Here is a 25001-nt window from a genome sequence, read left to right on the forward strand (position 1 = left end):
AAAACGACGCACGCGTCGCAAAACGCTCGCGTTTTTGCGCGCGCCGCCGACGCAGGGCGGCGCAACGCTAGTGTGAACCTAGCTAAGTCTAAGTTCACATTAGCGTTGCGCCGCTGTTGCGTCGGCGACGCAGCGGCGACGCGCCCCTATGTTTAACATAGGGGACGCGTGCGTTGTTTTGGTGGCGTTTTTCGCCACGTGCATCGTTTCCGACGCTAGCGTCGGACGCAAGAAAACATTGTAGCATTTTCTGTGCGTCCGATTTTCGTCAAAAACGACGCACGCGTCGCAAAACGCTCGCGTTTTTGCGCGCGTTTTTACGCGCGTCGCCGACGCAGGGCGGCGCAACGCTAGTGTGAACCTAGCTAAGTCTAAGTTCACATTAGCGTTGCGCCGCTGTTGCGTCGGCGACGCAGCGGCGACGCGCCCCTATGTTTAACATAGGGGACGCGTGCGTCTTTTTGGTTGCGTTTTTCGCCACGTGCGTCGTTTCCGACGCTGGCGTCGGACGCACGAAAACGCTACAAGTTGCATTTTCTGTGCGTCCGATTTTGGTCAAAAACGACGCACGCGTCGCAAAACGCGCGCGTTTTTCGATGCGTCGCGCGTTGCGTCGCCGACGCAGGGCGGCGCAACGCTAGTGTGAACGTACCCTAACAGAGCAGCTCGGCGACCGGACGGCACCGCTGTGTACTCGGAGAAGCTGCACACCTGCCCCGTCATGTCCTCGCCCCCCTCCTGGAGTCTAGTGAGGACATACAGGTCTGCTGCCCCCCAGCTCAGACATTGAGCAATCCGCACCTATATGCCGGGTCACACGGCCGGCTCCAGCCCACACCCCTCCAGCCCGGCTCCCAGCCAGCGCCCCTCCGGCCCGGCTCCCAGCCCGCGCCCCGGCTCCCAGCCAGCGCCCCTCCAGCCCGGCTCCCAGCCAGCGCCCCTCCGGCCCGGCTCCCAGCCCGCACCCTGGCTCCAAGCTTTCCCACTGTTCCCGCCGCTTCCAGCTGCGAGGAAGGAGCCGTGTCTACAGGAAGTGACTGTAACTGCGCATGTAGTAACTGCGCATCATTAACTCTTCCATCCCCGCGCAGATAAGGCGCCTCCTATAGATTTTCTCGCTGCCGTACGTCCGGTGATGAAGAGGTTACTAAACAAAGTGAACATGTCATGATTCCGGGGCATGCCGGGAGTTGTAGTCCGTAGCCCGTGGTTGCAGCAGAATGTGAACAAGCAGCTGTAGTTACAGGTGAGGCTGTGCTTTGTATGCGGTGCAGAGATAGTACGGTGTGTGCTGGGGCTGGGGCGTAGGACTACAAGTCGCATAGTTTGGTCCCCAGTTGCCTGGTAGTACTTCCTCATGCTGGACGGGCCATGTTAGGAGTTGTCAGTGTATTCCGAGGGTTGTCACTGAGGGCTTCGTGTCCCTGTATAATAGCAGTGTATGGGCACAGTGCAGTCAGTGTATGGGCACAGTGCAGTCAGTGTGTGGGCACAGTGCAGTCAGTGTGTGGGCACAGTGCAGTCAGTGTATGGGCACAGTGCAGTCAGTGTGTGGGCACAGTGCAGTCAGTGTATGGGCACAGTGCAGTCAGTGTATGGGCACAGTGCAGTCAGTGTGTGGGCACAGTGCAGTCAGTGTGTGGGCACAGTGCAGTCAGTGTGTGGGCACAGTGCAGTCAGTGTGTGGGCACAGTGCAGTCAGTGTGTGGGCACAGTGCAGTCAGTGTGTGGGCACAGTGCAGTCAGTGTGTGGGCACAGTGCAGTCAGTGTGTGGGCACAGTGCAGTCAGTGTGTGGGCACAGTGCAGTCAGTGTGTGGGCACAGTGCAGTCAGTGTGTGGGCACAGTGCAGTCAGTGTGTGGGCACAGTGCCGTCAGTGTATGGGCACAGTGCAGTCAGTGTGTGGGCACAGTGCAGTCAGTGTGTGGGCACAGTGCAGTCAGTGTGTGGGCACAGTGCAGTCAGTGTGTGGGCACAGTGCAGTCAGTGTATGGGCACAGTGCAGTCAGTGTGTGGGCACAGTGCAGTCAGTGTGTGGGCACAGTGCAGTCAGTGTGTGGGCACAGTGCAGTCAGTGTATGGGCACAGTGCAGTCAGTGTATGGGCACAGTGCAGTGCAATAGACCGGTCAGTCCTGTGTGTCAGGAGAGGTGGGAACTCCCTGCTGGCACTGCCCGGACCCAGCAATCATACCTGAGCCTTCTGTATAGGGTGTAAGTACAGGAGGTATACGCAGGTATACGCCTAACCATGGCCACAGGCTGGGGGGCCGCTCTATATATATATATATATAGGGTGTAAGTACAGGAGGTATACCCCTAACAATGGCCACAGGCTGGGGGGCCGCTCTGTATAGGGAGTAAGTACAGGAGGTATACACCTAACCATGGCCACAGTCTGGGGGGCCGCTCTATATATATATATAGGGTGTAAGTACAGGAGGTATACCCCTAACAATGGCCACAGGCTGGGGGGCCGCTCTGTATAGGGAGTAAGTACAGGAGGTATACACCTAACCATGGCCACCGTCTGGGGGGCCGCTCTATATAGGGTGTAAGTACAGGAGGTATACACCTAACCATGGCCACAGTCTGGGGGGCCGCTCTATATAAGGTGTAAGTACAGGAGGTATACACCTAACCATGGCCACAGTCTGGGGGGCCGCTCTATATAGGGTGTAAGTACAGGAGGTATACACCTAACCATGGCCACAGTCTGGGGGGCTGCTCTGTATAGGGTGTAAGTACAGAAGGTATACACCTAACCATGGCCACAGTCTGGGGTCCGCTCTATATAGGGTGTAAGTACAGGAGGTATACACCTAACCATGGCCACAGTCTGGGGGGCCCGTCTGTATAGAGTGTAAGTACAGTCCTGAGGTATACACCTAACTATGGCCACAGTCTGGGGGGCCGCTCTATATAAGGTGTAAGTACAGGATGTATACACCTAACCATGGCCACAGTCTGGGGTCCGCTCTATATAGGGTGTAAGTACAGGAGGTATACACCTAACCATGGCCACAGTCTGGGGGGCCTTTCTGTATAGAGTGTAAGTACAGTCCTGAGGTATACACCTAACCATGGCCACAGTCTGGGGTCCGCTCTATATAGGGTGTAAGTACAGGAGGTATACACCTAACCATGGCCACAGTCTGGGGGGCCGCTCTATGTAAGGTGTAAGTACAGGAGGTATACACTTAACCATGGCCACAGTCTGGGGGGCCGCTCTGTATAGGGTGTAAGTACAGGATGTATACACCTAACAATGGCCACAGTCTGGGGGGCCGCTCTATATAGGGAGTAAGTACAGGAGGTATACACCTAACCATGGCCACAGTCTGGGGGGCCGCTCTATATAGGGTGTAAGTACAGGAGGTATACACCTAACCATGGCCACAGTCTGGGGGGCCCGTCTGTATAGAGTGTAAGAACAGTCCTGAGGTATACACCTAACCATGGCCACAGTCTGGGGGGCCCGTCTGTATAGAGTGTAAGTACAGTCCTGAGGTATACACCTAACCATGGCCACAGTCTGTGGGGCCGCTCTGTATAGGGTGTAAGTACAGGAGGTATACACCTAACCATGGCCACAGTCTGGGGGGCCCGTCTGTATAGAGTGTAAGTACAGTCCTGAGGTATACACCTAACCATGGCCACAGTCTGGGGGGCCGCTCTATATATATATAGGGTGTAAGTACAGGAGGTATACCCCTAACAATGGCCACAGGCTGGGGGGCCGCTCTGTATAGGGAGTAAGTACAGGAGGTATACACCTAACCATGGCCACCGTCTGGGGGGCCGCTCTATATAGGGTGTAAGTACAGGAGGTATACACCTAACCATGGCCACAGTCTGGGGGGCCGCTCTATATAAGGTGTAAGTACAGGAGGTATACACCTAACCATGGCCACAGTCTGGGGGGCCGCTCTATATAGGGTGTAAGTACAGGAGGTATACACCTAACCATGGCCACAGTCTGGGGGGCCGCTCTGTATAGGGTGTAAGTACAGAAGGTATACACCTAACCATGGCCACAGTCTGGGGTCCGCTCTATATAGGGTGTAAGTACAGGAAGTATACACCTAACCATGGCCACAGTCTGGGGGGCCCGTCTGTATAGAGTGTAAGTACAGTCCTGAGGTATACACCTAACCATGGCCACAGTCTGGGGGGCCGCTCTATATAAGGTGTAAGTACAGGAGGTATACACTTAACCATGGCCACAGTCTGGGGGGCCGCTCTGTATAGGGTGTAAGTACAGGATGTATACACCTAACAATGGCCACAGTCTGGGGGGCCGCTCTGTATAGGGAGTAAGTACAGGAGGTATACGCCTAACCATGGCCACAGTCTGAGGGGCCGCTCTATATAGGGTGTAAGTACAGGAGGTATACACCTAACCATGGCCACAGTCTGGGGGGCCGCTCTATATAAGGTGTAAGTACAGGAGGTATACACCTAACCATGGCCACAGTCTTGGGGGCCGCTCTATATAGGGTGTAAGTACAGGAGGTATACACCTAACAATGGCCACAGTCTGAGGGGCCGCTCTATATAGGGTGTAAGTACAGGAGGTATACACCTAACCATGGCCACAGTCTGGGGGGCCGCTCTATATAAGGTGTAAGTACAGGAGGTATACACCTAACCATGGCCACAGTCTGTGGGGCCGCTCTATATAGGGTGTAAGTACAGGAGGTATACACCTAACCATGGCCACAGTCTGGGGGGCCCGTCTGTATAGAGTGTAAGTACAGTCCTGAGGTATACACCTAACCATGGCCACAGTCTGTGGGGCCGCTCTGTATAGGGTGTAAGTACAGGAGGTATACACCTAACCATGGCCACAGTCTGGGGGGCCCGTCTGTATAGAGTGTAAGTACAGTCCTGAGGTATACACCTAACCATGGCCACAGTCTGGGGGGCCCGTCTGTATAGAGTGTAAGTACAGTCCTGAGGTATACACCTAACCATGGCCACAGGCTGGGGGGCCGCTCTGTATAGGGAGTAAGTACAGGAGGTATACGCCTAACCATGGCCACAGTCTGAGGGGCCGCTCTATATAGGGTGTAAGTACAGGAGGTATACACCTAACCATGGCCACAGTCTGGGGGGCCCGTCTGTATAGAGTGTAAGTACAGTCCTGAGGTATACACCTAACCATGGCCACAGTCTGGGGGGCCGCTCTATATAAGGTGTAAGTACAGGAGGTATACACTTAACCATGGCCACAGTCTGGGGGGCCGCTCTATATAAGGTGTAAGTACAGGAGGTATACACCTAACAATGGCCACAGTCTGGGGGGCCGCTCTGTATAGGGATAGAGATCGCGGCGGCCATTTTCCCAAAGCCGAGTTTGCATCTCGATCTCTTGTGCGCACGCGCGGCATCCCGCGGCCATTTTCCTGAAGCCCCGTGCAGTAGAGCACTCCATCTGCGCACGCGCGGCCCCAGGAAGATGGCCGCCCCCACCGATGACAGGGGGTGATAGCGCAGATCGCGCGCTCCTTGTTCACGTGCCCACAGTGGATTAGTCACCTCAACGTGCGGACACCACTACGCCACCAACGTAAAGCTGAGGAAGAAACAGCGCTGTGAACACGCCCACCCGACCTGACCAGCCTGATTGACAGGCGAAAACGGCGACTTTGGTAATGTATTGCGCAGCGTAGGTTGGGAATCAGGGTACACTACATATACTATAGTAACGCACAGCGCAGGCCCTATTTAACAGTATTTATATCTCAATCTCAAAAAACAGGGTGACAGGTTCCCTTTAATGGATGGTCCTAGGGACGCGGTTTTGGCGCCATTGGATCCAGCTATACCCCTCCTATGTCTTGAGACCAAACACGGCTTCTCTACCTGGGGTGCTAGAACGGATTAAGACTCTGGAAGGCATTAGCTATGTTTTTGGTATCTTGGAAATATACACAATATATGGCTAGCACGTATAGTATCTCCATAACACCTTATCGAATTATGTTTCTGGAATGTTTTAGAAGGTTTCTTTGGCAGCTTCGATTCAGCATGACTATATTGCAAGCACGCCTTTGTCCTTGGCTTAGCTTTCTCATGGTCTTACAGCCTTTTGAGGCTTGACCACCTGCTGAGCTAGGTGGCAGCTTTCTCCTTGAGGCTTTAAGAATGCTGGATGACCTGCTGAGCCAGGTTTCCTGTCCATGCTGCACAAAGAAAGCGGATTTTATAATCCCATGCCAAATAGAATACAAATGATTGGCATGAAATTATATCTCAAATATTCTTCACAATTGGATATGTCCATGATCTAAGTACAGGAGGTACACGCCTAACCATGGACACAGGCTGGGGGCCCTTCTGTATAGGGCGGGATATGTCTGACTATAGCCACAGGCTGGGGTGCTATTCTGTATAGGGTGGGATATGTCCATGATCTAAGCACATGAGGGTATATGCCTAACCATGGCACCAGGCTGGGGTGCACAACAGAACAGGGCCTTGTGCACTTCAATGATGTGTCTGTAACACAAGCTGTTTTGGAAGTGGCACCACTCAACTCTAGGGCCCCTGGGTGGCTCTGGACAGATTGCACCACTGGCATGTCCACCCCTGACTACCAATCTGGATGAGCTTGGCTTTGTGGTCCATCCACCATTGGGACCCAGTGTTAGACCTATTCCATTCTGTACATAGTTTTCTGCGCAGGGAACAAGTGGGGAGAGCAGCTTACCTGCGCGCATGCCGAAGGTCACAGTAACTCGCCGGCGCGGAAGATCCGTGATTGCAGTGCCCATAGAAGGGAGGATGAGGTATGGATTTTTGAGGGGTGCCACAACTGATGTGCATGGGAGGGCGGTAGAAGTAAAATGAATACAGGAGACAGGGATTTTTTACCAGGCACTATACGCCCCAGAGCCTAAAAGAAATCATTAGCATAAGGAAATAAAATATTTCTCAGCAAGAAGACCATTAATACAAAGGCATACAGGTAGGACTAGTGTATCATTTCTAACACCTGTATGCCCATATTAAGGGTAAGTTCACACAGGGCGTTTTTGCTGCTTTTTTTTTCTGCAGCAAAACCTGATCTTCTTGGCAGGAAAGAAGCTGTATCAAAAATGCAGGTTTAGGTGCGTTTTTGGTGTGTTCTTTGTTGTGGATTTGGTGCGTTTTTTTGCTGCGTTTTTTAGTGCATTTTTTTTCTCTTTGTCCTTGCTAATGTCCTTGGATTTTCAGCAGCAAATAATGATACCTGTGGTTTTTTTCAACACCGATTCAAGTCAATGGGTGAAAAAATGCAGCAAAAACGCTGAAAGAAGTGACATGCTCGATGTCCGAAAAATGCAGCAAAGCAAAAAATACTGATCACACAAAAAACCAATGTGTGTGCATGAGATTTCTGAAATCTCGTAGGCTTTGCTGGTACTGTAAAAAGCAGCTGAAAATTAGCATAAAAAAGCAGCAAAAAACCGCAGCAAAAACATCCTGTGTGAACTTACCCTAATGGGTCATATATGTCTTGGGGGGGGGGGGGGGGGGTTGACAGATTTCCTTTAAGGGATTTAAGATGCGGCAAGGTATTGGTTCTGTTAGTATCGCTTTTTTTCTTTTTTTAAAATGCCATTCTGACCATCGTTTAAAATTATTATTCATTACTAGATGGTGACCCGATTCTACCGCATCAGGTATTCTAGAATATTTATGTATGTATGAATATAGCAGCCACATAGTATATAGCACAGAACACGTAGTATATAGGAGCCATGTAGTATATAGCAGACAAATACTACGTGGCCTTTGCTATATACTATGTGGCTGCTACATACATACATACATACATATTGTAGAATACCCGATGCGTTAATACAGGCCACGCAATATATATAATAGTGGCCACGCAGTATATAACACAGCCCACGCAGTATATAGCAGCCACGCAGTATATACAGTTAGGGCCAGAAATATTTGGACAGTGACACAAGTTTTGTTATTTTAGCTGTTTACAAAAACATGTTCAGAAATACAATTATATATATAATATGGGCTGAAAGTGCACACTCCCAGCTGCAATATGATAGTTTCCACATCCAAATCGGAGAAAGGGTTTAGGAATCATAGCTCTGTAATGCATAGCGTCCTCTTTTTCAAGGGACCAAAAGTAATTGGACAATGGACTCTAAGGGCTGCAATTAACTCTGAAGGCGTCTCCCTCGTTAACCTGTAATCAATGAAGTAGTTAAAAGGTCAGGGGTGGATTCCAGGTGTGTGGTTTTGCATTTGGAAGCTGTTGCTGTGAGCAGACAACATGCGGTCAAAGGAACTCTCAATTGAGGTGAAGCAGAACATCCTGAGGCTGAAAAAAAAAGAAAAAATCCATCAGAGAGATAGCAGACATGCTTGGAGTAGCAAAATCAACAGTTGGGTACATTCTGAGAAAAAAGGAATTGACTGGTGAGCTTGGGAACTCAAAAAGGCCTGGGCGTCCACGGATGACAACAGTGGTGGATGATCGCCGCATACTTAATTTGGTGAAGAAGAACCCGTTCATAACATCAACTGAAGTCCAGAACACTCTCAGTGAAGTAGGTGTATCTGTCTCTAAGTCAACAGTAAAGAGAAGACTCCATGACAGTAAATACAAAGGGTTCACATCTAGATGCAAACCATTCATCAATACCAAAAATAGACAGGCCAGAGTTAAATTTGCAGAAAAACACCTCAAGAAGCCAGCTCAGTTCTGGAAAAGTATTCTATGGACAGATGAGACAAAGATCAACCTGTACCAGAATGATGGGAAGAAAAAAGTTTGGAGAAGAAAGGGAACGGCACATGATCCAAGGCACACCACATCCTCTGTAAAACATGGTGGAGGCAACGTGATGGCATGGGCATGCATGGCTTTCAATGGCACTGGGTCACTTGTGTTTATTGATGACATAAGAGCAGACAAGAGTAGCCGGATGAATTCTGAAGTGTACCGGGATATACTTTCAGCCCAGATTCAGCCAAATGCTGCAAAGTTGATTGGACGGCGCTTCATAGTACAGATGGACAATGACCCCAAGCATACAGCCAAAGCTACCCAGGAGTTCATGAGTGCCAAAAAGTGGCACATTCTGCAATGGCCAAGTCAATTGAGCATGCATTTCACTTGCTCAAATCCAGACTTAAGACGGAAAGACCCACAAACAAGCAAGACCAGAAGGCTGCGGCTGTAAAGGCCTGGCAAAGCATTAAGAAGGAGGAAACCCAGCGTTTGGTGATGTCCATGGGTTCCAGACTTAAGGCAGTGATTGCCTCCAAAGGATTTGCAACAAAATATTGAAAATAAAAATATTTTGTTTGGGTTATGTTTATTTGTCCAATTACTTTTGACCTCCTAAAATGTGGAGTGTTTGTAAAGAAATGTGTACAATTCCTACATTTTCTATCAGATATTTTTGTTCAACCCTTCAAATTAAACGTTACAATCTGCACTTGAATTCTGTTGTAGAGGTTTCATTTCAAATCCAATGTGGTGGCATGCAGAGCCCAACTCGCGAAAATTGTGTCACTGTCCAAATATTTCTGGCCCTAACTGTAACTCAGGCGACGTAGTATAACACAGGCCATGCAGTATATAACAGTGGCCACGTTATAGCACAGGCCACACAGCGCATAACACTGCCCACATAGTATCTAACACTGGCCACGTAGTATATAGCACCCACGTGGAATATAACGCAACCCACGCGGTATATAACACTGCCCACGTGGTATATAATACTGGCCATGTATATAGCAGCCACGCGGTATATAAGACAGCCCATGCGGTATATAACACTGCCCACGTGGTATATAATACTGGCCATGTATATAGCAGCCACGCGGTATATAAGACAGCCCACGCGGTATATAACACTGCCCACGTAGTATATAACACTGGCCACGTAGTATATAGCAGCCACGCTGTATATAACGCAGCCCACGCGCTATATAACATTGCCCACGTAGTATATAGCAGTGTGGGCACATATCCGTGTTAAAAAAAATAATTAAAATAAAAAATAGTTATATTCTCACCTGCCGGGATCCAGTGAAGCTATCCCTATGCGCGCGGCTGCCGCCATCTTCCGTTCCCAGGATGCACTGCGAAATTACCCAGATGACTTAAGGCCCCTTCACATTAAGCGACGCTGCAGCGATACCGACAACGATCCGGATCGCTGCAGCGTCGCTGTTTGGTCGCTGGAGAGCTGTCACACAGACCGCTCTCCAGCGACCAACGATGCCGGTAACCAGGGTAAACATCGGGTAACTAAGCGCAGGGCCGCGCTTAGTAACCCGATGTTTACCCTGGTTACCATGCTAAAAGTAAAAAAAAACAAACACTAGATACTTACCTACAGCCGTCTGTCCTCCAGCGCTGTGCTCTGCTCTCCTCCTGTACTGGCTGTGAGCCGGAAAGCAGAGCGGTGACGTCACCGCTCTGCTTTCCGGCTCACAGACAGTACAGGAGGAGAGCAGAGAAGCAGAGCACAGCGCTGGAGGACAGACAGCGGTAGGTAAGTATCTAGTGTTTGTTTTTTTTTACTTTTAGCATGGTAACCAGGGTAAACATCGGGTTACTAAGCGCGGCCCTGCGCTTAGTTACCCGATGTTTACCCTGGTTACCAGTGAAGACATCGCTGGATCGGTGTCACACACGCCGATCCAGCGATGTCCACGGGAGATCCATCGACGAAATAAAGTTCTGGACTTTATTCAGCGACCAACGATCTCCCAGCAGGGGCCTGATCGTTGGTCGCTGTCACACATAACGATTTCATTAACGATATCGTTGCTACGTCACAAATAGCAACGATATCGTTAACAATATCGTTATGTGTGAAGGTACCTTTAGCGGTCTCGAGAGACCGCTAAGTCTTCTGGGTAATTTCGCAAAGCATCTCTGGGAACGGAAGCGGGCGGCAGCCGCGAGTGCATCGTCGGACTACGGAAAGTGAGAATTGCAGGTTTTTTTTTTTTTTTTTAATTATTATTTTTAACATTAGATCTTTTTACTATTGATGCTGCATAAGCAGCATCAATAGTAAAAACTTGGTCACACAGGGTTAATAGCAGTGGTTACAGAGTGCGGTATCCGCGGGATAACGGGGTCCGTTACCGCTGGCATTAACCCTGTGTGAGCAGTGACTGGAGGGTAGTATGCGGGCGCCGGGCACTGACTGCAGGGGAGTAGGGAGGGACTAATCAGATTGTGGCCGTTTCTGATTGGTCGCGGCAGCCATGACAGGCAGCTGGCGAGACCAATCAGCGACGCGGGATTTCCGTGACGGAAGTTGCCGACAGAATGACAGACAGATGGAAGTACCCCTTAGACAATTATATATATATAGATTATAGCATCATTTGTTACATGACATTTTACTTGTGAGAAGGGGTATACATAGTAAAAAACAAGTAATCTTAAGCAATGCAAGTCTCGACTGCTACAGAAGGAGAGAGGACCCTGCCCACGAGGGCTCACAATCTACAAATGCAAATTTTCAAGTGGTCAACCCCTTTAACTGTATCACGGAAAAATTAAGGAAACACTTAATTCAGGATCTAATGTGTGATTTAAGATTCCAATTGAAAATCTTTACTGACAGAAATTGTATAATTCGTTAAAAGCAAAATGACATATTAATAGTCAGAGGAAACTAAAATCATTGACCAATTGGGGGCTGGAGTTTACATACAGCTCTGGCAAAAATAAAGAGACCACTGCGAAATGTTCAGTTTGTCTGATTTTTCACTTTATAGGTACATTTTTGAGTAAAATGTAAATTGTTCTTTTATTCTATAAACTACTGACAATATGTCTCCGAAGTTCCTAGCAATAAATTTTGTATTTATTTTCTGAAAATGAGAAGTGGTCAAAATAACAAAAAAAAGCATTGTTTGCAGACCTCAAATAATGCAAAAAAAAGTTTATAATCATTTAAGAACAATAATACTAATGTTTTAACTCGGGAAGAGTTCAGAAATCAATATTTTGTGAAATAACCATGATTTATAATCACAGATTTCATGTGTCTTGGCATGCTTTCCACCAGTCTTTCACACTGCTTCTGGGTGACCTTATGCCACTTCTGGTGCAAAAATGTAAGCAGTTCTTCTTTGATGGCTTGTGACCATCCATCTTCCTCTTGATTACATTCCAGAGGTTTTCAATGGGGTTCAGGTCTGGAGATTGGGCTGCCCATGACAGGGGCTTGATGTGGTCCTTCAACCACACCTTGATTGACCTAGCTGTGTTGCATGGCGCACTGTCCTGCTGAAAAAAAAACCCAGTCCTCAGAGTTGGGGAACATTGCCTGAGCAGAAGGAATCAACTGTTTTATTATTATTAGTCTAAGGGGTATCGTTTCTCCTTATGGCTTGTCAAGGTAAGGAGGCTTATTCACCATGCAATGCTCCTCTGGGAAATCTAATATGCAAATTGCCTCTTCTGGAAAAAAAGAGGACTTAAACTCTATAGCGCCACCTGTTGGAAGTAGCGATCCTACAAGTCACAATCAACTCTTTAACGAGTCATGCAATATGACTTAGGATAAAAGCCAAATTAGTATCTCAATTCACAGACACGATGTTTCGGGCTGTTGGCCCTCGTCAGTGCGAAGCATGAGAACTAATTTGGCTAGGTGAGAGGCTCTGGACTAGGGTCTAAGGGGTATCGTTTCTCCTTATGGAGAGTGACATACCATCTCTGGCTTGTCAAGGTAAGGAGGCTTATTCGCCATGCAATGCTCCTCTGGGAAATATAATATGCAAATTGCCTCTTCTGAAAAAAAGAGGACTTAAACGCTATAGCGCTAAAGAGCGTTAAAGAGTTGATTGTGACTTGTAGGATCGCTACTTCCAACAGGTGGCGCTATGGAGTTTAACCCCTTCAAGACCCAGCCTATTTTGACCTTAAAGACCTTGCCGTTTTTTGCAATTCTGACCAGTGTCCCTTTATGAGGTAATAACTCAGGAACGCTTCAACGGATCCTAGCGGTTCTGAGATTGTTTTTTCGTGACATATTGGGCTTCATGTTAGTGGTAAATTTAGGTCAATAAATTCTGCATTTATTTGTGATAAACACGGAAATTTGGCGAAAATTTTGAAAATTTCGCAATTTTCACATTTTGAATTTTTATTCTGTTAAACCAGAGAGATATGTGACACAAAATAGTTAATAAATAACATTTCCCACATGTTTACTTTACATCAGCACAATTTTGGAAACAAAATTTTTTTTTGTTAGGAAGTTATAAGGGTTAAAATTTGACCAGCGATTTGTCATTTTTACAACGAAATTTACAAAACCATTTTTTTTAGGGACCACCTCACATTTGAAGTCAGTTTGAGGGGTCTATATGGCTGAAAATACCCAAAAGTGACACCATTCTAAAAACTGCACCCCTCAAGGTACTCAAAACCACATTCAAGAAGTTTATTAACCCTTCAGGTGCTTCACAGCAGCAGAAGCAACATGGAAGGAAAAAATGAACATTTAACTTTTTAGTCACAAAAATTATCTTTTAGCAACAATTTTTTTATTTTCCCAATGGTAAAAGGAGAAACTGAACCACGAAAGTTGTTGTCCAATTTGTCCTGAGTACGCTGATACCTCATATGTGGGGGTAAACCACTGTTTGGGCGCACGGCAGGGCTTGGAAGGGAAGGAGCGCCATTTGACTTTTTGAATCAAAAATTGGCTCCACTCTTTAGCGGACACCATGTCACGTTTGGAGAGCCCCCGTGTGCCTAAAAATTGGAGCTCCCCCACAAGTGACCCCATTTTGGAAACTAGACGCCCCAAGGAACTTATCTAGATGCATAGTGAGCACTTTGAACCCCCAGGTGCTTCACAAATTGATCCGTAAAAATGAAAAAGTACTTTTTTTTTCACAAAAAAATTCTTTTAGCCTCAATTTTTTCATTTTCACATGGGCAACAGGATAAAATGGATCCTAAAATGTGTTGGGCAATTTCTCCTGAGTACACCAATACCTCACATGTGGGGGTAAACCACTGTTTGGGCACATGGTAAGGCTCGGAAGGGAAGGAGCGCCATTTGACTTTTTGAATGAAAAATTATTTCCATCGTTAGCGGACACCATGTCGCGTTTGGATAGCTCCTGTGTGCCTAAACATTGGCGCTCCCCCACAAGTGACCCCATTTTGGAAACTAGACCCCCCAAGGAACTTATTTAGATGCCTAGTGAGCACTTTAAACCCTCAGGTGCTTCACAAATTGATCTGTAAAAATGAAAAAGTACTTTTTTTTCACAAAAAAATTATTTTCGCCTCAATTTTTTCATTTTCACATGGGCAGTAGGATAAAATGGATCATAAAATTTGTTGGGCAATTTCTCCCGAGTACGCCGATACCTCATATGTGGGGGTAAACCACTGTTTGGGCACACGGCAGGGCTCGGAAGGGAAGGCGCGCCATTTGACTTTTTGAATGGAAAATTAGCTCCAATTGTTAGCGGACACCATGTCGCGTTTGGAGAGCCCCCTGTGTGCCTAAACATTGGAGCTCCCCCACAAGTGACCCCATTTTGGAAACTAGACCCCCCAAGGAACTTATCTAGATGCATATTGAGCACTTTAAACCCCCAGGTGCTTCACAGAAGTTTATAACGCAGAGCCATGAAAATAAAAAATAATTTTTCTTTCCTCAAAAATGATTTTTTAGCCTGGAATTTCCTATTTTGCCAAGGATAATGGGAGAAATTGGACCCCAAATATTGTTGTCCAGTTTGTCCTGAGTACGCTGATACCCCATATGTGGGGGTAAACCACTGTTTGGGCGCACGGCAGGGCTCGGAAGGGATGGCACGCCATTTGGCTTTTTAAATGGAAAATTAGCTCCAATCATTAGCGGACACCATGTCACGTTTGGAGAGCCCCTGTGTGCTTAAACATTGGAGATTCCCCAGAAATGACACCATTTTGGAAACTAGACCCCCAAAGGAACTAATCTAGATGTGTGGTGAGGACTTTGAACCCCCAAGTGCTTCACAGAAGTTTATAACGCAGAGCCATGAAAATAAAAAAAAAAATTATTTTCTCAAAAATGATCTTTTAGCCTGCAATTTTTTATTTTCCCAAGGGTAATAGGAGAAATTTGACCCCAAAAGTTGTTGTCCAGTTTCTCCTGAGTACGCTGATACCCCATATGTGGGGGTAAATCACTGTTTGGGCACATGCCGGGGCTCGGAAGTGAAGTAGTGACGTTTTGAAATGCAGACTTTGATGGAATGCTCTGTGGGCGTCACGTTGCGTTTGCAGAGCCCCTGATGTGGCTTAACAGTAGAAACCCCCCACAAGTGACCCCATTTTGGAAACTAGACCCCCAAAGGAACTTATCTAGATGTGTGGTGAGCACTTTGAACCCCCAAGTGCTTCATAGAAGTTTATAATGCAGAGCCGTGAAAATAATAAATACGTTTTCTTTCCTCAAAAATAATTATTTAGCCCAGAATTTTTTAATTTTCCCAAGGGTAACAGGAGAAATTTGACCCCAAAAGTTGTTGTCCAGTTTCTCCTGAGTACGGTGATACCCCATATGTGGGGGTATACTACTGTTTGGGCACATGCCGGGGCTTGGAATTGAAGTAGTGACGTTTTGAAATGCAGACTTTGATGGAATGCTCTGCGGGCGTCACGTTGCGTTTGCAGAGCCCCTGATGTGCCTAAACAGTAGAAACCCCCCACAAGTGACCCCATTTTGGAAACTAGACCCTGAAAGGAACTTATCTAGATGTGTGGTGAGCACTTTGAACCCCCAAGTGCTTCATAGAAGTTTATAATGCAGAGCCGTGAAAATAATAAATACGTTTTCTTTCCTCAAAAATAATTATTTAGCCCAGAATTTTTTATTTTCCCAAGGGTTACAGGAGAAATTGGACCCCAAAAGTTGTTGTCCAGTTTCTCCTGAGTACGCTGATACCCCATATGTGGGGGTAAACCACTGTTTGGGCACACGTCGGGGCTCAGAAGGGAAGTAGTGACTTTTGAAATGCAGACTTTGATGGAATGGTCTGCGGGTGTCACGTTGCGTTTGCAGAGCCCCTGGTGTGCCTAAACAGTAGAGACCCCCCACAAGTGACCCCATTTTAGAAACTAGACCCCCCAAGGAACTTATCTAGATATGTGGTGAGCACTTTGAACCCCCAAGTGCTTCACAGACGTTTACAATGCAGAGCCGTGAAAATAAAAAATCATTTTTCTTTCCTCAAAAATTATGTTTTAGCAAGCATTTTTTTAGATTCACAAGGGTAACAGGAGAAATTGGACCCCAGTAATTGTTGCGCAGTTTGTCCTGAGTATGCTGGTACCCCATATGTGGGGGTAAACCACTGTTTGGGCACACGTCAGGGCTCGGAAGTGAGGGAGCACCATTTGACTTTTTGAATACGAGATTGGCTGGAATCAATGGTGGCGCCATGTTGCGTTTGGAGACCCCTGATGTGCCTAAACAGTGGTAACCCCTCAATTCTACCTCCAACACTAACCCCAACACACCCCTAACCCTAATCCCAACTGTAGCCATAACCCTAATCACAACCCTAACCCCAACACACCCCTAACCACAACCCTAACCCCAACACACCCCTAACCATAACCACAACCCTAATTCCAACCCTAACCCTAAGGCTATGTGCCCACGTTGCGGATTCGTGTGAGATATTTTCGCACCATTTTTGAAAAATCCGCGGGTAAAAGGCACTGCGTTTTACCTGCGGATTTTCCGCGGATTTCCAGTGTTTTTTGTGCGGATTTCACCTGCGGATTCCTATTGAGGAACAGGTGTAAAACGCTGCGGAATCCGCACAAAGAATTGACATGCTGCGGAAAATACAACGCAGCGTTCCCGCGCGGTATTTTCCGCACCATGGGCACAGCGGATTTGGTTTCCATATGTTTACATGGTACTGTAAACCTGATGGAACACTGCTGCGAATCCGCAGCCAAATCCGCACCGTGTGCACATAGCCTAATTCTAAAGGTATGTGCACACGCTGCGGATCCGCAGCAGTTTCCCATGAGTGTACAGTTCAATGTAAACCTATGGGAAACAAAAATCGCTGTACACATGCTGCGGAAAAACTGCACGGAAATGCAGCGGTTTACATTCCGCAGCATGTCACTTCTTTGTGCGGATTCCGCAGCGGTTTTACAACTGCTCCAATAGAAAATCGCAATTGTAAAACCGCAGTGAAATGCGCAGAAAAAAACGCGGTTAATCCGCCATAAATCCGCAGCGGTTTAGCACTGCGGATTTATCAAATCCGCAGCGGAAAAATCCGCAGAGGACCAGAATACGTGTGCACATTCCTGACCCTAACCCTAGCCCTAACCCTAACCCTACCCCTAACCCTACCCCTAACCCTACCCCTAACCCTACCCCTAACCCTAACCCTACCCCTAACCCTACCCCTAACCCTAACCCTAACCCTACCCCTAACTCTAACCCTACCCCTAACCCTACCCCTAACCCTAACCCTATTCTAACATTAGTGGAAAAAAAAAAATTCTTTATTTTTTTATTGTCCCTACCTATGGGGGTGACAAAGGGGGGGGGGGGGTCATTTATTATTTTTTTTATTTTGATCACTGAGATATAATCTATCTCAGTGATCAAAATGCACTTTGGAACGAATCTGCCGGCCGGCAGATTCGGCGGGCGCACTGCGCATGCGCCCGCCATTTTGGAAGATGGCGGCGCCCGGGAGAAGACGGACGGGACCACGGCTGGATCGGTAAGTATGATAGGGTGGGGGGGGACCACGGGGGGGGGGGATCGGAGCACGGGGGGGGAATCGGAGCGCGGGAGGGGTGGAACGGAGCGCGGGGGGCGTGGAACGGAGCACGGGGGGGCTGGAACGGAGCACGGGGGGGTGGAACGGAGCACGGGGGGGGGGTGGATCGGAGTGCAGGGGGGGTGATTGGAGCACGGGGGGGTGATTGGAGCACGGGGGGAGCGGACACGAGCACGGGGGGGAGCGGAGCACTGGACGGAGGGGAGCCGGAGCAGTGTACCGGCCAGATCGGGGGGGTGGGGGGGCGATCGGAGGGGTGGGGTGGGGGCACACTAGTATTTCCAGCCATGGCCGATGATATTTCAGCATCGGCCATGGCTGGATTGTAATATTTCACCCGTTATAATGGGTGAAATATTACAAATGAAGTGAAGTGAAGCCACCCCCCCTGGGCTAAACTACCACTCCCCCTGTCCCTGCAGATCGGGTGAAATGGGAGTTAACCCTTTCACCCGATCTGCAGGGACGCGATCTTTCCATGACGCCGCATAGGCGTCATGGGTCGGAATGGCACCGACTTTCATGACGCCTACGTGGCGTCAAAGGTCGGGAAGGGGTTAAGTCCTCTTTTTTTCAGAAGAGGCAATTTGCATATTATTATTATTATACATTTTTATAGCGCTATTTATTCCATGGCGCTTTACATGTGAATACAGGGCAAATATAGACAGATACATTAAACATGTGCAAAAAATAAGGCACACAGGTACATAAGGAGGACCCTGCCCGCGAGTTTTTCCAGGATAACCTTGTATGCGGCTTGATTCATACATCCTTCACGAAGAACAACCTGCCCAATTCGAGCCTTGCTGAAGAATCCCCAGATCATCACCGATCCTTCACCAAATTTCACAATGGGTGCAAGACCCTGGCTTGTACGACTCTCCAGGTCTCCATCTAACCATTAGACGACCAATTGTTGGGTAAGGCTGAAAATTAGACTCATCAGAGAAGGTTACCTTACTCCAGTCCTCTATGGCCCAATCTTTATGGTCTTTGGCAAACTTCAGCCTGGCTCTCCTTTGCTTCTCATTGATGAAAGGCTTTTTTTTCTAGCTTTACATGATTTGAGCCCTGTCTCTAGGAGCCTGTTATGAACTGTTCTTGCCATGCACTTCACCCCAGCTGCCATTTGCCATTCCTTTTGTAGGTCACTTGATGCCATCCTGCGGTTGCTGAATGACATTCGAACAAGATGATGGTCATCCCGGTCAGTGGAGAGTCGTTTTCTCCCTCTGCCGGTCTGTATCTTTGTTGTCCCAATGTCTGCTGCTTGACCTTGTTGTAATGGACTGCCGTCTTAGAAATTTTAAGGATGGAGGCAACATGACGCTCACTGTGTCCCTCTGCTCGTAAAGCCAGAATTGAGGCCTTCTTTTCCTCACTCAAGACTATTCTTTTCAACTCCTTTGGCATGGCGAAAAGTTATTTTTTCATTCCTATTACTTTTGGGATATTACTAGCACTTGTTTTGCCATCCAGCTTGTCCTATTGCAAGATGTGAACACCACAGCAGGGTTTTTTATACTTTACTTCGTTAAATAAGATTTGGTTCAGGTGATCATCTAATCAGAAGCACATTAAGTAGAATGAGGTGTACTCTGGTTGTAATTCAACTGACACTGGAATGGAATGGCTGTCAGACATGTAAAGAAGCTGATTTTTATAAAACTGTGCAGTGGTCTCTTAATTTTTGTCAGAGCTGTATCTCCAAACATTTTGTGAAAAATTAAAATTGAATGCTGATCGACTAGCATCTCATAAAGTGACTCAGTAGTGTGTATGGCCCTAACATGGCTGTATGCACTCTTGAGTCTTCACAACCTCTGAATATACTGAAACTGGGAAACGAAAGAGTGCAGATAGGGTCTTAACTGATAATAACGTGGTTTATGAAAAATGAATCCAGTCACCTGGTGGGGTTGCACCTGAGAAACGTTTAATACACATATAGCAGCTGTGGCAGGACACGGGTCACAGGAGGACCAAGCTTGAAATGGAAGCCGGGTGGAAGTTTCACTTATTGCGCTGCCGATGAAGGCTCCTGACATAATAGACTTGGAAGATTATTGCACAGGTTTCACAAGTCAACGTGTTTCGAGGTCATGCAGGACCTCGTCATCAAATAAATGATGGCCTGATGAAGAGGTCCTGCGTGACCTCAAAACGCATTGACTCTTAAAACCTGTGCAATAAATTTTCCAAGTCTATTTTATCATGAACCTTCATCAGTAGCGCAATAAGTGACACTTCCACCCAGTTCCTTGACAACCTCTGATACAGGAAAGATATATATCTTGGTACCGTGTTAGCCAGTGGATAGAAAAATATTGAGAATTGAGAGTCCTCAGTACTTGATACCATCTTTACAGTTATGCCTCTTTCACACTTCCGCGGGGAACGGGTCCGTCGCAATGCGTCGGGCCGATGTACCGACGGACATTGTGAATTTTTTGCATGACGTGGGCAGCGGATGCAGTTTTTTGACGCATCCGCTGCCCATTCTGCAGTCCGGGGAGGATAGGGCGGAGTTTCGAAAATGGCGGACGCGACAGACAAAAAAGCGTTACATTGAACTTTTTTTTTGTGACGACGGTCTGCCAAAACATGACGGATCTGTCGCACGACGGACGCTACATGTGGCAATCCGTCGTGATCCATCGCTGATACAAGTTTATGGGCAAAAAATGCATCCTTCGAGCACATTTGCAGGATCTGTTTTTTCCTTAAACGATGGATTGCGACGGATTGCAAAAAACACTAGTGTAAAAGTAGCCTAAGCCATTAAAAAGGTAACAAATTGCAAGCTTTTGAGACTACACAGGTCTCTTCATCAGGTATAGACTAAAAGAAATTCTGGAGAATCACATATTTATGCACAACCCATCACAGAAAACAAAAAAAAACAGAAAAAAACATGGATAAGATAGGTGACATGAAGCCGAATTTCCATGAGTGATAAACAGTTATTTATGTCCATAAATATTGGACCAGTTCTTAGATAAGGAGTATTTTATTGTCCTCTGATTGGGGTCTGGTTCTGTTGTGATGACCCCACATGGTCTGAGGGGCAAATTCCTTAGTTCCTTAGTTGATGTAAAAAGACATAAATCCATGCGACACATTCATTCTTGCACTAAGAGTGTCAAAGGTCATCATCAGTTTATATTCCCATATTCTTCTGTCTCTTTGAGATTTGAAGCTACCTTTTTAATACAAGTAGTTTCATGTCCATAATCTTATGATCCGGGAGACAGAAATGTATTGCCACAGGTAGATCCATTCTTTATAAGAGAAAAAAGAATGGATCTACCTGTGGCAATACATTTATAATGGACGTCAATGACCTTCAAAAGCAGGTATCCAGCGACGGATGCCGTCTTTTGAACCTGAGAATGAGCGGAAGAATTTCCAGTCAGGGAAATTCTCTCGCTCTCTCTCTTTTTACTATTGATGCTGCCTATGCAGCATCAATAGTAAAAAGATATAATGTTAAAAAAATAAAAAATCATTATATTCTTACCTTCCTGCGTCCCCCGAAGCCTTCCCGATGCTCGCGATGCTCCCGGCAGTTCCCGTTCCCAGTGATGCCTTGCTACAATAACCCAATGACGTAGCGGTCTTGTGAGACCGCTACGTCACCACAGGTCATTGTCTCGCAAGGCATCACTGGGAACGGGAGCTGCCGGGGGCATCGGAAAGGCTGCAGGGGACGGCGGAAGGTAAGAATATCACAATTTTTAATTTATTTTTTTATTTTTAACATGGATTTTGTTGTGTATGCGTTTTCACAGTGAGAAAACGCGTTGAAGACGCATACACAACATGTGCACATAGCCTTAAATTCTGGCAACAACTGCTTCAACGGATCCGTAAAAAAACGGATCCAGTGCATCAGTTTTTTACAATCTGCACAGGATCCGTCTTTTCAACATTTTGACGGATTGTGACTGATTGTAAAAAGCGGAAGTGTGAAAGAGGCCTAATTGTCTTTGGTCACCTGCAAAACCATTGTTATTTGTGGTCCAAACGGTGAACTGTGACATCCAATTAGAGCACCATTTTAATTCACAGTTGTGCGGACATTGGCCCACCGCAGCTGCGTGACACTTTGGCTGCACTACCACTTCTCCACTGTCCCACCTTCTGGCCCTAGACTAATGGGACATATATTTCTGAAGGTTCATTGACTTGGAGTTCTACTGGGATGTACAAGTGTTCTCTTAATATTTTTGAGCAGCGTCTGTGTTGTCAATTTCATTTACCTTGTCTACGTTCTTTCTCTACAGGTGGCGAGTATTATACTGATTTATGCATTTAATACAAAGTGAATGTATTATTTAGAAATACTAAAAAATAAAGGAGAAAATGGACGAAAGGGCCAAAAGCTTACTACTTCAGAATCGAGCAGTGCTGGCAAAGGATATCAGATCCTCATACATCATGGACCATATGATAAGTGATGAGGTCATTACACCACACGAGGAGGAAACGGTGAAAAATAAGGTATTTGACATTCACTTATTCAGCATCAACATGTCTTATTTTGCCAACGTCCCATCATAAAGCTGTACATTTGTTATGATGCACAGGCAAAGTAAACCTTAATAAGCCCATTTTCAATCAGTCAGGGTCCACCAATAACCACTTGTAAAGTGTAACCTTGTACTATGAGCGGCTCCAGTGGTGACAAGTTGTATGAAGCGATGAGTGAACGTTCTCCTCCATCATTGCGTACAACTCTTTTCCACCACAATTGCCCATAGGATAAAGATAAGAGATCCCCACTTGTAATGATTGATAAATGGGTAATAAATATTAAAGGGGTACTAGGCAGGACAAAGTACCAGGATATTTATTTGCTTTATAATCAGTGGTGTTCTAACCTCTTGGACTCCAAGCAATGGAAATCAGAGTGCCGAAGAAATCAGAAGTCAGCGTTGTGGCCCCGCCATTGTTTTTTCCATGCAGAGCAGTCACTCATGTTTAGTGGGGTACCCAGAGTTCTGAAACCATTGCTTTACATGCCATGAGACCAGAATACCTGTTTATTAGTGGGTAAAGAAAGCAAATATGGATAGCTCGCATCACGTCAATAGCTAGAATTTTTCCATCTGTAAGGACACATGTTCCCCTCACTGGTTAATTGGACAGACCAGACATTTGTGTAAAGTTGGCACAGTCCAGCATCTGATAAAATGTACAAACTTCTTTATTTCTAAAGTTAAAAAATACTTCATCATCCCAATATCAGATCACTTTACCCACACTAAGCAGCTCCTATTAACTTTAATAAGAGCTTAACTTCATTAGATAAGTATGATATCTGCAGAGTGTGTTGAGCCGTAGTGTACATGCAGCCATTGAGAGAGCTGCAAATATCTGATGGTTGGGGGAGCCGGGTGTCTGACCTCCATCGGTCTGATATTGATGACCCATCTTTAGGATAGTTTATCAATATTGAAGTCTTGGACAAGCCCTTTAATCTTCCCTTTTTTTTTATAAAGTTGTTGGGTGTGAAGGTTGACGTTAATAATAACATTACATGGCAAATCAGAGTGCTAATAATTAATGTTTTTCTTGATTGTGCCACAATAATGAGGATGGCATCTGTCCGAAGCTGAAATTGTATCAATTGGTTGATTTCATTTTCCGTCCAGTGAAAGTCATTTGATCTTTCCTATTAGGCAACCCAACTTGACCGAGCTGATCAGCTCATCAAGATCATTCTCGACAAAGACAACCGCGCTTTTGTTTCCTTTTACAATGCTCTGCTTCACGAGGGCTACAAAGACTTGGCTGCTCTTCTGAAAGAGGCATCCTCCATTGATATATTCGGGAGTAGCAAAGTTTCATCAAATGGTATTACATCATATGGTGAGTTGGTAATATTGGTATCTTGTTCTGGTTGAGTGTGAATCGGCTGTTGATGGGCATATGGCATTTTATGTTTCTACATTTTTGTTGTGTGCATCTATAAGGAAGGAGTTTTAGTGTGTTTAGCCTGTTCTAAAAGGATGTTGCTACTATTGGATGGATTGCATGCTGATGTTCTATACCTTACAAATATAAAATATGTCGTAACATATACTGTAGGTTGCAGACTAAGCTACAGCTAAATGGTCTTAGTAATGTTTTGCTGCTGGGATTCCCTGAAGAGGTATGAAAATCTGGGGAAAAATAATGTAACCAATTGTTCACAACCCAGATTCTGGAAAACATCTGATTTACAGGGTCCACAACCTGCAGGTTATTACATGTGCAATTCCTATTTTGAACAGTAGCTGATCGGCAGTACCTGACACCAGACGCTAAACAGAGCTATGGAGCTGAGCTGTTCTGCTCAGTACGCTGTACTCTGTGAGGGTGCTGGGTGGTGGACCTCCACCGATCTAATATTGATGACCTATCCCAGGGATTGGTCACCTATGTCTTAGAAGTGGGGAGGAAGACCACCTGAATGTGGTAATGGGATGTGTAGGAGAAGACATGACAGTAATAACCAGCGATATTTCTTCCTCATGTCACTTTGAACCAAGTTTTACACACATCACAGTGCAGAGATAAGGAAAGGGGTACGGCAGTCCCCCAGGATAATACACACAAATTAGGAAACTAGTAGTAGCATATACTGAAGTCCAGGTCCTGGTCAAGAGCAGAAATCAAGTGAGTTGTTCAGTTTTTATTAATACCGATAGTTCACATAGATATACAGTTAGGTCCATATATATTTGGACAGAGACAACATTTTTCTAATTTTGGTTATAGACATTAAAATTAATTGTGGTAAACAAAACAATTCAGATGCAGGTGAAGTTCAGACTTTCAGCTTTCATTTGAGGTTATCCACATTTAAATTGGATGAAGGGTTTAGGAGTTCCAGCTCCTTAACATGTGCCACCCTGTTTTTAAAGGGACCAAAAGTAATTGGACAAATTAAATAATTTTAAATAAAATGTTCATTTCTAATACTTGGTTGAAAACCCTTTGTTGGCAATGACTGCTTGAAGTCTTGAACTCATGGACATACCAGATGCTGTGTTTCCTCCTTTTTGATACTCTGCCAGGCCTTCACTGCGGTGGTTTTCAGTTGCTGTTTGTTTGAGGGCCTTTCTGTCTGAAGTTTAGTCTTTAACAAGTGAAATGCATGCTCATTTGGGTTGAGATCAGGT

At 46.2% G+C, this 25001-nt stretch overlaps 1 protein-coding gene across 1 annotated transcript in view; it reads left to right on the forward strand.

Annotated features, from left to right (window-relative positions):
• Positions 1–1121: 1121 nt before the first annotated feature.
• Positions 1122–25001, forward strand: part of APAF1 (apoptotic peptidase activating factor 1) — a 205098-nt gene continuing 181218 nt past the window's right edge. Inside the window, exons 1-3 of the mRNA XM_069764312.1 lie at positions 1122–1246; positions 22119–22335; positions 23517–23706. Coding sequence (XP_069620413.1) covers positions 22198–22335; positions 23517–23706 — 328 coding nt within the window. The 5' untranslated portion in view covers positions 1122–1246; positions 22119–22197. The remainder of the gene's footprint in view (positions 1247–22118; positions 22336–23516; positions 23707–25001) is intronic.

This window comes from Ranitomeya imitator, chromosome 4, assembly GCF_032444005.1.
Source record: "Ranitomeya imitator isolate aRanImi1 chromosome 4, aRanImi1.pri, whole genome shotgun sequence".
Taxonomy (NCBI): domain Eukaryota; kingdom Metazoa; phylum Chordata; class Amphibia; order Anura; family Dendrobatidae; genus Ranitomeya; species Ranitomeya imitator.